This window comes from Trachypithecus francoisi, unplaced genomic scaffold (assembly GCF_009764315.1).
Source record: "Trachypithecus francoisi isolate TF-2019V2 unplaced genomic scaffold, Tfra_2.0 Lachesis_group8, whole genome shotgun sequence".
Taxonomy (NCBI): Eukaryota; Metazoa; Chordata; class Mammalia; order Primates; family Cercopithecidae; genus Trachypithecus; species Trachypithecus francoisi.
Window position 1 is genome coordinate 76367976 of NW_022681473.1, and position 14623 is coordinate 76382598.

The window sequence follows — 14623 nt, forward strand, 5'->3', positions numbered from 1 at the left end:
CTTCCTTCAAAGGGCTGAGAGAAAATGTCAGTGTAGAATTGTGTACCCAGCAAAACTTTTAACAATGAAGGGAAAGTAAAAGAATTTTAGAAAAAAGCCAAAAAAGAAACCTAAAGAAAAAAACAAAATTTGGTTTACTAACAATAAGGGAAATGGATTCAACAGTGAGAGACTTTCTAGCATATATAAAACATTTATCAAAGTTGATCAGATATTCAAAGGAACCTCCAAAAAAATGCTTCTGGATAAAAGAAAGTAACCTCAGAAAGAATCGAGCTGCGGGGGCGGAGCAAGATGGCCGAATAGGAGCAGCTCCAGTCTCCAACTCCCAGCGCGAGCGACACAGAAGACCGGTGATTTCTGCGTTTTCAACTGAGGTACTGGGGTCATCTTGCTAGCGAGTGCCGGACAATCGGTGCTGGTCAGCTGCTGCAGCCTGACCAGCGTGAGCTGAAGCAGGGCGAGGCATCGCCTCACCTGGAAGCGCAAGGGGGAAAGGAATCCCTTTTTCCTAGCCAGGGGAACTGAGACACACAACACCTGGAAAATCGGGTAACTCCCACCCCAATACTGCGCTTTAAGGAAACAGGCACACCAGGAGAATATATCCCACACCTGGCCGGGAGGGTCCCACGCCCACGGAGCCTCCCTCACTGCTAACACAGCCGTCTGCTGCGATCTATCCGCAAGGCAGCAGCGAGGCTGGGGGAGGGGCGCCCGCCATTGCTGAGGCTTAAGTAGGTAAACAAAGCCGCTGGGAAGCTCGAACTGGGTGGAGCTCACAGCAGCTCAAGGAAGCCTGCCTGTCTCTGTAGACTCTACCTCTGTGGACAGCGCACAGCTGCAGCCCATTAGGGGAAAGAGCAGGGGCGGTGCAGACGCGAACCACTCTGTCTGACAGCTTTGGGGAGAGCCGTGGATCTCCTAACGCAGAGGTTGAGATCCGAGAACGGACAGACTGCCTGCTCAGGTGGGTCCCTGACCCCTGAGTAGCCTAGCTGGGAGACATCCCCCACTAGGGGCAGTCTGACACCCCACACCTCACAGGGTGGAGTCACCCCTGAGAGGAAACTTCCAAAGAAAGAATCAGACAGGTACACTCGCTGTTCAGCAATAGTCTATCTTCGGCAACCTCTGCTGCTGATACCCAGGCAAACAGGGTCTGGAGTGGACCTCAAGCAATCTCCAACAGACCAACAGACAGTCCTTCTGACTGTCAGACGGAAAACTATCAAACAGGAAGGACACCTATACCAAAACCCCATCCGTACATCACCATCATCAAAGTCCAGAGACAGATAAAACCACAAAGATGGGGAAGAAGCAGGGCAGAAAAGCTGGAAATTCAAAAAATAAGAGCGCATCTCCCCCTGCAAAGGAGCGCAGCCCATCGCCAGCAACGGATCAAAGCTGGTCAGAGAATGACTTTGACGAGATGAGAGAAGAAGGCTTCACTCCATCAAACCTCTCAGAGCTAAAGGAGGAATTACGTACCCAGCGCAAAGAAACTAAAAATCTTGAAAAAAAAGTGGAAGAATTGACAGCTAGATTAATTAATGCAGAGAAGATCATAAACGAAATGACAGAGATGAAAACCATGACACGAGAAATACGTGACAAATGCACAAGCTTCAGTAACCGACTCGATCAACTGGAAGAAAGAGTATCAGCGATTGAGGATCAAATGAATGAAATGAAGCGAGAAGAGAAACCAAAAGAAAAAAGAAGAAAAAGAAATGAACAAAGCCTGCAAGAAGTATGGGATTATGTAAAAAGACCAAATCTACGTCTGATTGGGGTGCCTGAAAGTGAGGGGGAAAATGGAACCAAGTTGGAAAACACTCTTCAGGATATCATCCAGGAGAACTTCCCCAACCTAGTAGGGCAGGCCAACATTCAAATTCAGGAAATACAGAGAACGCCACAAAGATACTCCTCCAGAAGAGCAACTCCAAGACACATAATTGCCAGATTCACCAAAGTTGAAATGAAGGAAAAAATCTTAAGGGCAGCCAGAGAGAAAGGTCGGGTTACCCACAAAGGGAAGCCCATCAGAATAACAGCAGACCTCTCGGCAGAAACTCTACAAGCCAGAAGAGAGTGGGGGCCAATATTCAACGTTCTTAAAGAAAAGAATTTTCAACCCAGAATTTCATATCCAGCCAAACTAAGCTTCATCAGTGAAGGAGAAATAAAATCCTTTACAGATAAGCAAATGCTTAGAGATTTTGTCACCACCAGGCCTGCCTTACAAGAGACCCTGAAGGAAGCCCTAAACATGGAAAGGAACAAGCGGTACCAGCCATTGCAAAAACATGCCAAAATGTAAAGACCATCGAGGCTAGGAAGAAACTGCATCAACTAACGAGCAAAATAACCAGTTAATATCATAATGACAGGATCAAGTTCACACATAACAATATTAACCTTAAATGTCAATGGACTAAATGCTCCAATTAAAAGACACAGACTGGCAAACTGGATCAAGAGTCAAGACCCATCAGTCTGCTGTATTCAGGAGACCCATCTCACATGCAGAGACATACATAGGCTCAAAATAAAGGGATGGAGGAAGATCTACCAAGCAAATGGAGAACAAAAAAAAGCAGGGGTCGCAATCCTAGTCTCTGATAAAACAGACTTTAAACCATCAAAGATCAAAAGAGACAAAGAAGGCCATTACATCATGGTAAAGGGATCAATTCAACAGGAAGAGCTAACTCTCCTAAATATATATGCACCCAATACAGGAGCACCCAGATTCATAAAGCAAGTCCTTAGAGACCTACAAAGAGACTTAGACTCCCATACAATAATAATGGGAGACTTCAACACTCCACTGTCAACATTAGACAGATCAACGAGACAGAAAGTTAACAAGGATATCCAGGAATTGAACTCATCTCTGCACCAAGCGGACCTAATAGACATCTATAGAACTCTCCACCCCAAATCAACAGAATATACATTCTTCTCAGCACCACATCGCACTTATTCCAAAATTGACCACATAATTGGAGGTAAAGCACTCCTCAGCAAATGTACAAGAACAGAAATTATAACAAACTGTCTCTCAGACCACAGTGCAATCAAACTAGAACTCAGGACTAAGAAACTCAATCCAAACCACTCAACTACATGGAAACTGAACAACCTGCTCCTGAATGACTACTGGGTACATAACGAAATGAAAGCAGAAATAAAGATGTTCTTTGAAACCAATGAGAACAAAGATACAACATACCAGAATCTCTGGGACACATTTAAAGCAGTGTGTAGAGGAAAATTTATAGCACTAAATGCCCACAAGAGAAAGCAGGAGAGATCTAAAATTGACACTCTAACATCACAATTAAAAGAACTAGAGAGGCAAGAGCAAACACATTCAAAAGCTAGCAGAAGGCAAGAAATAACTAAGATCAGAGCAGAACTGAAGGAGATAGAGACACAAAAAACCCTCCAAAAAATCAATGAATCCAGGAGTTGGTTTTTTGAAAAGATCAACAAAATTGACAGACCACTAGCTAGACTAATAAAGAAGAAAAGAGAGAGGAATCAAATAGACGCAATAAAAAATGATAAAGGGGATATCACCACCGACCCCACAGAAATACAAACTACCATCAGAGAGTACTATAAACACCTCTACGCAAATCAACTAGAAAATCTAGAAGAATGGATAATTTCCTGGACACTTACACTCTCCCAAGACTAAACCAGGAAGAAGTTGAATCCCTGAATAGACCAATAGCAGGCTCTGAAATTGAGGCAACAATTAATAGCCTACCCACCAAAAAAAGTCCAGGACCAGATGGATTCACAGCTGAATTCTACCAGAGGTACAAGGTGGAGCTGGTACCATTCCTTCTGAAACTATTTCAATCAATAGAAAAAGAGGGAATCCTCCCTAACTCTTTTTATGAGGCCAACATCATCCTGATACCAAAGCCTGGCAGAGACACAACAAAAAAAGAGAATTTTAGACCAATATCCCTGATGAACATCGATGCAAAAATCCTCAATAAAATACTGGCAAACCGGATTCAGCAGCACATCAAAAAGCTTATCTACCATGATCAAGTGGGCTTCATCCCTGGGATGCAAGGCTGGTTCAACATTCGCAAATCAATAAACGTAATCCAGCATATAAACAGAACCAAAGACAAGAACCACATGATTATCTCAATAGATGCAGAAAAGGCTTTTGACAAAATTCAACAGCCCTTTATGCTAAAAACGCTCAATAAATTTGGTATTGATGGAACGTACCTCAAAATAATAAGAGCTATTTATGACAACCCACAGCTAATATCATACTGAATGGGCAAAAACTGGAAAAATTCCCTTTGAAAACTGGCACAAGACAGGGATGCCCTCTCTCACCACTCCTATTCAACATAGTGTTGGAAGTTCTGGCTAGGGCAATCAGGCAAGAGAAAGAAATCAAGGGTATCCAGTTAGGAAAAGAAGAAGTCAAATTGTCCCTGTTTGCAGATGACATGATTGTATATTTAGAAAACCCCATTGTCTCAGCCCAAAATCTGCTTAAGCTGATAAGCAACTTCAGCAAAGTCTCAGGATACAAAATTAATGTGCAAAAATCACAAGCATTCTTATACACCAGTAACAGACAAGCAGAGAGCCAAATCAGGAATCAACTTCCATTCACAATTGCTTCAAAGAGAATCAAATACCTAGGAATCCAGCTTACAAGGGATGTAAAGGACCTCTTCAAGGAGAACTACAAACCACTGCTCAGTGAAATCAAAGAGGACACAAACAAATGGAAGAACATACCATGCTCATGGATAGGAAGAATCAATATCGTGAAAATGGCCATACTGCCCAAGGTGATTTATAGATTCAATGCCATCCCCATCAAGCTACCAATGAGTTTCTTCACAGAATTGGAAAAAACGGCTTTAAAGTTCATATGGAACCAAAAAAGAGCCCGCATTGCCAAGACAATCCTAAGTCAAAAGGACAAAGCTGGAGGCGTCACGCTACCTGACTTCAAACTATACTACAAGGCTACAGTAACCAAAACAGCATGGTACTGGTACCACAACAGAGATATAGACCAATGGAACAGAACAGAGTCCTCAGAAATAATACCACACATCTACAGCCATCTGATCTTTGACAAACCTGAGAGAAACAAGAAATGGGGAAAGGATTCCCTATTTAATAAATGGTGCTGGGAAAATTGGCTAGCCATAAGTAGAAAGCTGAAACTGGATCCTTTCCTTACCCCTTATACGAAAATTAATTCAAGATGGATTAGAGACTTAAATGTTAGACCTAATACCATAAAAACCCTAGAAGAAAATCTAGGTAGTACCATTCAGGACATAGGCATGGGCAAGGACTTCATGTCTAAAACACCAAAAGCAACGGCAGCAAAAGCAAAAACTGACACATGGGATCTAATTAAACTAAAGAGCTTTTGCACAGCCAAAGAAACTACCATCAGAGTGAACAGGCAACCTACAGAATGGGAAAAAATTTTTGCAACCTACTCATCTGACAAAGGGCTAATATCCAGAATCTACCAGGAACTCAAACAAATATACAAGAAAAAAGCAAACAACCCCATCAAAAAGTGGGGAAAGGATATGAACAGACATTTCTCAAAAGAAGACATCCATACAGCCAACAGACACATGAAAAAATGCTCATCATCACTGGCCATCAGAGAAATGCAAATCAAAACCACAATGAGATACCATCTCACACCAGTTAGAATGGCAATCATTAAGAAGTCAGGAAACAACAGGTGTTGGAGAGGATGTGGAGAAATAGGAACACTTTTACACTGTTGGTGGGATTGTAAACTAGTTCAACCATTATGGAAAACAGTATGGCGATTCCTCAAGGATCTAGAACTAGATGTACCATATGACCCAGCCATCCCACTACTGGGTATATACCCAAAGGATTATAAATTACTCTACTACAAAGACACATGCACACGTTTGTTTATTGCGGCACTATTCACAATAGCAAAGACTTGGAATCAACCCAAATGTCCATCTGTGACAGACTGGATTAAGAAAATGTGGCACATATACACCATGGAATACTATGCAGCCATCAAAAAGGATGAGTTTGCGTCCTTTGTAGGGACATGGATGCAGCTGGAAACCATCATTCTTAGCAAACTATCACAAGAAGAGAAACCAAACACCGCATGTTCTCACTCATAGGTGGGAACTGAACAATGAGATCACTTGGACTCGGGAAGGGGAACATCACACACTGGGGCCTATCATGGGGAGGGGGGAGGAGGGAGGGATTGCATTGGGGAGTTATACATGATATAAACGTCATGCACATGTACCCTAGAACTTAAAGTATAATAAAAAAAAAAAAAAAGAATCGAGCTGCAAGAAGGAATAGTGAGCAAAGAAACTGATAATATGAATAAACGTAAACAAACATTGATTTGTACAAACAATAATGTCCAATTTGTGGCGTTAAAAGATTAAGATGCTTGACAACATTAATAGTTAAAGCATACTGAATTCCTTCAAGAGACAGGAAAAGATTCTGAACCATGTTTGACTTTTTCTAAGTTATTTAAGCACTAAAAGAACAGAAATAGGGTATATAATAGACCATATGTATTAGAGAGGCAGACTCCAGAGCCAAAATTCCGGGATTCAGATCTTAGCCTTGCAAAACTACCTATTGGGTACTATGCTCACTATCTGGGTGACAGAATCATCATTCATACTCTGGGTCACGCAATATACCCATGTAACAAATGTGCACATGCACCCTCTGAATTTATAATAAAAGTAAAAATTAGTTTTTTTTAAAAAAGTCTCATCCCTGCCATTTACTAGCTGTGTGACCTTTGGCAAATTACCGTTCTATGCCTAGGTTTTTAAAGTCAGGACAGTAGAAATGACACTAGTATCTAATTCATAGGGGTTTTGTATTATATGTAGATTAAGCTTCGAACAGCGCTTACCCTAAAATAAGTGCTACGGAAGTATCAGCCCCAGTGAAAACTTCCAAAAGAGTAAAGGGAAAACCTTAATCCAAAACAGGTCAAGAAAGGGTAAAAAATATAGAAATATAGGTCAAATAGCACAAAATAAGAGGGCAAAAATGCATACATGCTTTTTCAGCTAAAAAAGTTTGTCAGGCCGGGCGCGGTGGCTCAAGCCTGTAATCCCAGCACTTTGGGAGGCCGAGACGGGCGGATCACGAGGTCAGGAGTTCGAGACCATCCTGGCTAACACGGTGAAACCCCGTCTCTACTAAAAAATACAAAAAAAGCTAGCTGGGCGAGGTGGCTGGCGCCTGTAGTCCCAGCTACTCGGGAGGCTGAGGCAGGAGAATGGCGTAAACCCGGGAGGCGGAGCTTGCCGTGAGCTGAGACCCGGCCACTGCACTCCAGCCTGGGCGACAGAGCGAGACTCCGTCTCAAAAAAAAAAAAAAAAAAAGTTTGTCAGAGTGGATTTATGAGGGAAAAAAAAAAAGCGCCAAATATTATGTTGTTCCCAAGAGACACAAACATAAAACAGGTAGAAAAAGATACACTAGTCAGAGTCAACGGCTGGGAAATCTTCCGCAACCTTACCTTGTCTTCCTGCAGTTTCTGTCCAGCCTCTTCCTTGCTTCCCATCCCACCACCCGCGCGTCGCTCCTCAGTCCCTCTCCTCTTCCAGTGGGAGACAAGGAAACTCTGGATTCATCCAGCGCTTCTTCGCTTCAGCAACTGGCCCACGTCGGCGGCGGCAGTGATGACGTCCTCACTGGCCCGCCCAACCGCGGTTAGTGAAGGGGTTCGCTCGTCGCGCGCAGTCTACGAAAGAGAGGGCTTGTGCCGCAACGGCACCTCGGTGTGCGCGTGTTGGCTCAGTGGAGTCGCTCAGCTGGTCCTCCTAGAGTTTGGAACCCCACCGCAGCTTCACCGCGACTACTGCGGCTGCTCTAGGCAGTGCTGCGGCCGCCGCGGGCCCAGCTGTATGGTTAGGCCACCATTGTTAATGAGTAAACATATTCCTTTCTGTGGTGTTCTTGATTGTGCGTTTATGGAGTTTCTGAAGCTCCCTGGAGATTACCGCCAGGGTCAGCACGACCTTTATGAGGACAAATGAACGGTGGAAAGTCGTTACTGCCCCACCAAGAAGCCCCCGCAAAGCGGGTCACCTGGACACAGAAGTGTAGAACTGAGATCATCAGAGCATTTTACAAGAGTTCTGACCTAGATGGGGTAACCCTTGGCGCACTTCCTTTCCATTGGCTCAGAATTACTGAATTGAAGAACCGTGGCTTCTTGTTGGAAGGTTCATTTCATTTCCTGTCAGTACCAACTTCATATTCAAAGCTCTGTGAATTTCAAGTGGAGTATATTGGCATAGACTTCAGTTTCTTGACATCATTTCTGTATTCAAAAAATTTTAATTTTTTTCATAACCATATCAGTGTCTTTTTTTTTTTTTTTAACTAAATTAACATGGCCCCAATGAATCACCCAGCTCCAGTGGAAGTCACATACGGGAACATGAGATTTCTAATCATACACAACCCAACCAATTCGACCTTACACAGATTTATAGAAGAACTTAAGAAATACGGGGTTACCACAATGGTAAGAGTATGTGAAACAACTTATGACCCTGCTCTTGTGGAGCAAGAAGGCATCCAGTTTCTGGATTGGCCTTTTGATGATGGTTCATCACCATCCAACCAAATTATTGATGACTGGTTAAGTCTTGTAGACGTTAAGTTTCGTGAAGAACCTGGTTGTTGTATTGCCGTTCACTGTGTTGCAGGTCTTGGGAGGACTCCGGTGCTTGTTGCCCTAGCATTAATTGAAAGTGGAATGAAAAACGAAGATGCAGTACAGTTTATAAGAGAAAAACAGTGCGGCGCTTTTAACAGCAAGTAACTTTTGTATTTGGAGAAATATCATTCTCAAATGCGGCTTCGCTTCAAAGACTCCAGTGGTCACAGAAACAACTGTTGTATTCAATAAACCTGACTGCCTGATGCTATTGCCTTGAAAGTGGGACTTCAGACAAGACCTAATTTATTGTACATTTTAGCCAACATATGGGCTTAGTGATGAAGCTTCCACAGGGATATTGAAAAGCCACGAATTTAACAGAAATGCAACTTCCATGTTTGGCTTAGTGCTATTCCCATGCCAGAAAAAATACATAAGAAATCTGCAGATTAGATGCCAAGATCCCCAGCACAAAATTTGTGTATTTTTAGTGTCATACAGAATTAAAACTCCAGGAACTATAACTTTATGTAGTTCATCCCTTAAGTCATATCAAACACTGCAAGTAGGGCCTATATGATTATTTGCCTGCTTCATGTTTACCATCCCACATGGGTCTCAGTATACATCAGGTTTGTCCAACAGGTGATTTTGTTGGATTCTTTACACATCTTGTGATTATCTGATGTCTTTCTCTAATCTCATTTTGTTATGAAAACCTCCATTTTGAAAAATCAACGTCTGATTGAAAGTTCATGCAAAATCCACATTGTACAGAAGCATATGTGTTGAATGTCTTCAGATAAAAAGGCCTTATCATTGATGTTTACGGTGGGGGTGTAACTTAACAGGGAGGGCCCTGAAGACAAAATGAGAGGAGACTATGAAATATTTCTAGTAAAATGTTGTTTTGATCTTGTGCAGAACATATGAACTAGGACTTTTAATTTAGTAAATGTTTTTTAAAAGGTAAAGATGCATTGGTCCAAGATAAATAGAGCAAATATGGACAGAATTACAAGGAAAATTGACAAGTTTACCATAGCAGTGGGAAATTTTATTGTCCCTCTTTCAGAAGCAGATCAAGTACACAAAAATCAAGATTTTGGATATAGATCTACACAAAACAGTCAACAAACTCAATCCCATGAACATACAAAGGGCATTGCATCCAACAGTGGGAGAATAGGTATTTATAAGAGTACATGAGCTATTACATTTGACCATATATTTGACTATAAACCCATTTCAGCACATTTTAAGCTATTTGAAAAATACAGAACACCTTTTATCACCACAATTCAATTAAATTAGGAAAGAAGTTAATATCCACACATCTGTAATTTTGAAAATCTCTCTAGAGACTTCCACTTCTAAATAGGATGTAGTAGGTCATGGCAGCCTAAAACTTTTCCTGCAACAACTAGAAAAAGATGGAAAAATTATAAAGGTCATATTTAAAGATACGTGAGAGCTATGAAAGCAATAAGGACTAGGTGAATGGGAATTCCAGAGAGGGAGGAGGCCTCCTGAGGTAAGTGACCATTTTATTTTCTAGGGACATTTTCTGATTCTGGACATGAACTAATAAGGATCAAGCTTGGTCCATGAAGAGGGTCTGTCCTGAGGGAAGGGGAAACCCAGAAAAGCTTTTGGTGGTCACGTGGGGCTGGTGCAACAAATTGGAAAATTAAGAACTTTGGTCAGTTTCCTCTACCTGTTGTAAGTTGTAAGTTGGGTTTCCTCTACCTGTTGTAAGTTGTAAGTTGGTTTTCCTCTACCTGTTGTAACTTGGGTTCCCCAGGAAACAGACACTGAATCTGAGATTGGCATCCAAAGGATTACTAGGGTGTCTTCTCAGGGAACCACACCTATGGGGGAGCAAGAGAAATAGGATAGGGCATAAGAAGTTGAATGGTGATACATAGCAGTTGCAACAGTAGCCTCAGCCAGTCTCATAGGGAGCTCTGAGGATGGGATAGCTATTTAGAGATGTTCTCAATTGAGGCTCGGAAGCTTCCCTTGGGGATGACGGCATAATCTTGGGTGAAGCGTTCACCTTCAGTTGAGGGCAATGCCTAGAGAGCAATGCAGCTGTGGGCCCTCAGCTGATAATGACATCTGGAGGAATGAGTGTTTCAGACCCAAGGCAGGATCTAGATGGTGCAACCACAGCATCCACTCTCTTAAATGATACTTGCTGAATACTGGGGCTATGTATGGGAGGCTGAGGAGTTAGAGTGAAGACTTAAAAGGCAAGGGAACTCCCCCTCAATCTAATAGTGCTTAGGAGACAAAGTTCTCCACATTCTTAACAACACACCTCTTTTTTATTATAGCCATTCTGGTGAGTGTAGTCATACCATTGTGGTTTTAATTTTCATATTGCTAATAATGTTAAGCATTTTTTCATGTGCTTGTTAGCCATTCACCTATCTTTTTGGATAAAATGCTGATCTAAATATTTCCCTCATTTTAAAATTTGAATTGTCATCTTCTTATTAAGTTGAAGTAGTTCTTTATATATTCTGGATCCAATGTCTTTATCAGATATATGATTTGCAATTATTTTCTCCCAGTCTGCTGCTTGTCTTTTTTCCTCCCAAAAAAAGTGTTTCCAAGTGCAAAATTTTAAATTTCAATGAAGTACAATTTCTTTCTTTTATGAATCATGCTTTTAAAGTTGTATCTCAGAACTCTCCTCAACCTAAGTCATAAAGATTTTCTGCTATATTTTCTCCTAGAAATTTTACAGTTTTAGCTCTCACATTTAAGTCTGTGATCCGTTTCATGTTAGTTTTTGTTTGTTTTGAGATGTGTAAAGGTTAATTTTTGTGTTTAGTGTGAGATGTCTAAGTTAACTTTTTTTTGCATGTGGATATTCAATTGTTTCGCACAATTTGTTCAAAAGACTCTCTTTCCCCCAATGAATTACCTTAGTAATTCTGATTAAAAGCCAATTTACCATAAATGTAAAAACTTATTTGTGAACTCTCAGTTCTGCTTCATTTATTTATGTGACCACACAGTCTTTTTTTGGTATAAACTTAAGGTGTACAAGTGCAGTTTTGTTACATGCATATATTGCATAGTGGTGAAGTATGGGCTTTTAGTGTAATCATTACTCAAATAGTGCACATTATACCCATTAAGCAAATTATTATGCCTCGCTCCTCTTCCACCCTCCCACCCTTCCAGGTCTCCAGTGAGATTCCACATTCTTTGTTCATGTGTACGCGTTATTTAGTTCCCAATTATGAGAACATGTGGCATTTCACTTTCTGTTTCTGAATTGTTTCACTTAAGGGCCTCCAGTTCTATTTATGTTGCTGCAAAACACATGATTTTATTCTTTTTTTATGGCTGAATAGTATTCCATTGTACATATATATTCATTTTCTTCTCTATTTTCTTTATCCAACCATCGACTGATGGAAACTTAGATTGATTTCACGGCTTTGCTATTGGACCACACAGTCTTGATCATTGTATCTTTATGGAAGGTTCTTGACATTGAATAGGGCACTTTGTTCTTCTTTATACTTTTTTTTTGACTCTTTGAGATCCTTTACATTTCCATATACATTTTAGAATCAGCCTGTAAGTTTCCACCAAAAAAGCCTACAAGGGTTTTGATAGGTATAGTGTTGACTTTATAGATCAATATGAAGAGAATTGCAATTTTGACAATATTGAGTCTTCGAATCCATGAACAAAGAATCTCTCTCAATTTATTTAGATCTTTAATTTCTATCAGCAATGTTTTGTAGTGTTCGGTATACTATACTTGCACTTCTAAAATTTATTTCTAAGTATCTTTTCTTTTTGATGCAGTTGTAAGTGAAATTGTTTTCTTAATTTTATTTTTAGATCATTTGCTGCCAGCATATAGAAATACAACTGGTTTTTGTATGTTGACTTTGTGTTTGGTGATCTTTCAAAACTAATTTATTAGTTGCAGTAAACAGAGAGAGAGAGAGAGAGAGGAGAGAGAGAATGAATGAATGAATGAATGTGTATGTGTTCTTTAGCATTTTTTACATGCAGGATTAGGTTCTCTGTGAATCAAGGCAGTATTAACTCTGTTTCCAGTCTTGACACCTTTAGCTTCTCTTTCTTGCTTCGTTGCACTGGCTAAACACCCTCCGTGTTGACTAGAAGTGGTAAAAACAACATCCTTGCCTTGTTCCAGATCTTAGGGAGAAAGTGTTCATTCTTTTACCATTAAATATGTTATCTTTGGCTCTTTATAGACGTCCTTTGTTAAGTTGAGGATGTTCTTTTCTATTTCTACTTTGTTTAGAGCTTTTTCATAAACAGGCATTGATGTTTTTCAAATGCTTTCTTCATATCTATTGGCATGATTGTATGATTTTTTGTCTTTCATTCTATTAACATTATTGAACAACCATACTGAAAAATTTTTGAATGTTAAAAAACTATATTTCTGAGGATAAAGCCCACTTGTTTGTTGTATGTAATTTTTAAATTTCATGTTGCTGAATTTGGTTTGCTAATATTTTGTTTAGGATTTTTGCATCTATATTCATGAAGGATATTGACCTGTACTTTTCTTGTGCTACCTTTATCTGGCTTTGATATGGCAAAACGAGTATCATAGAATGATTTGGGAAGTGTTCCTTCCCCTATTTTCTGAAAGAGTTTCTGAGTAATTGGTGTTATTACTTAAGTATTTGATAAATTCCAGCAAATGAAGCCATCTGGACATGGCTTTTCTTGGGGGAAAGATTTTTTAATTACTAATTTCATTACTTATTATAGATATATTGATTTGTGCTCTAATCTTTGCTTGCTTTGAATTTTGTTTGCTGTCCCCCACCCCCAGTTTCTTAAGGAGGAAGTTTAAATTATTCACTTGAGACTTTTGTTCTTTCCTTGCTCTTTCTCTTTCTCTTCTGATATAGGAATTTGCATTAGTCAGGGTACTCCAGAGAAACAGAATCAATAGGATCTTTCTCTCTCTCTCTGTTGATTTATTATAAGGAATTGGCTTGGCTCACATGATTATGGAAGCTGTCAAATTCTAAGATCTATAGGGTGAGTCAGCAAGCTGGAGACCTAGGAGAGATGATGGTATAGTTCCTGTCTAAAGGCAGGAAAAAGCCAATATCCCAGTTAGAAGGGCATCAGGTAGGAATAAGTCTCTCTTACTCAAGGGAGGGTCAATCCATTTTTTCTATTCAGGCCTTCAACTAATTGGATGAGGGCAATTAGCGGACAGCAATCTACTTTACTTAGTTTAATGATTTAAATGTTAATCTCATCCAAAGATACTCTCACAGAAACACCCAGAATAACATTTGATCAAATATCTGGGCACCCTGTGGTGCCGTAAAATTAACTATGACAACCTTTAAAGCTATAAAGTTTCTTTCTAAATGCTGCTTTAGCTATATCTTATTAATTTTCATATGATTTAAAAAATTCAGTTCAACATATATAACTTGGCTTGTGATTTCTTCTTTGATCTGTGGGTTATTTTGAAATGTACTGTTTTCCAGTATTTTGGAATTTCCCATAGTTTTCTGTTTATTGATTTCTAATTTAGTTATTGATTCTGTTACTCTATAGAGCCAATTGCATTTGAATTGTAAGGGTGAATGCTGTTTCCAGGCAGAAAGTTAGAGTGAACTAAAATTTAATCGGTAAAGAGAAAAAAGGGGAAGGGAAGGACTTCCCAGAAGGAGAGACCAAGCATGGATAATATCAGCACAGGCTTGAAAGTACATGTGTTTAGTGCTGGCAAGATGGTCAGTGTGGCTGGAACAAAGGAAGTGTAATTTGTATCTTCTTTCTTTTTGTGTTGGTTAGTATAGCGAAAGTTTGTTTATTTAATCATTTCAAAAAACCTATTTTGC

At 40.1% G+C, this 14623-nt stretch overlaps 1 protein-coding gene and 1 long non-coding RNA gene across 2 annotated transcripts in view; one reads left to right on the plus strand and one right to left on the minus strand.

The window, feature by feature from the left end:
* The window catches only part of LOC117081160, a 96560-nt gene extending 88566 nt beyond the window's left edge, over nt 1-7994 (minus strand). Inside the window, exon 1 of the long non-coding RNA XR_004436111.1 lies at nt 7593-7994. This is a non-coding gene — a long non-coding RNA (uncharacterized LOC117081160). The remainder of the gene's footprint in view (nt 1-7592) is intronic.
* A 467-nt stretch (nt 7995-8461) lies between these two features.
* LOC117081159 (protein tyrosine phosphatase type IVA 1-like) lies at nt 8462-10461 on the plus strand. The gene has a single exon (XM_033206862.1). It carries the CDS (start codon nt 8472-8474, stop codon nt 8904-8906), a length of 435 nt encoding a protein of 144 aa, XP_033062753.1. The 5' UTR covers nt 8462-8471; the 3' UTR covers nt 8907-10461.
* The last annotated feature ends 4162 nt before the right edge of the window (nt 10462-14623 follow it).

What these genes read in the sequence shown, in the direction of transcription:
- LOC117081159 (XM_033206862.1), top strand. Translation starts at nt 8,472, where the DNA reads ATGGCCCCAATGAATCACCCAGCTCCAGTGGAAGTCACATACGGGAAC.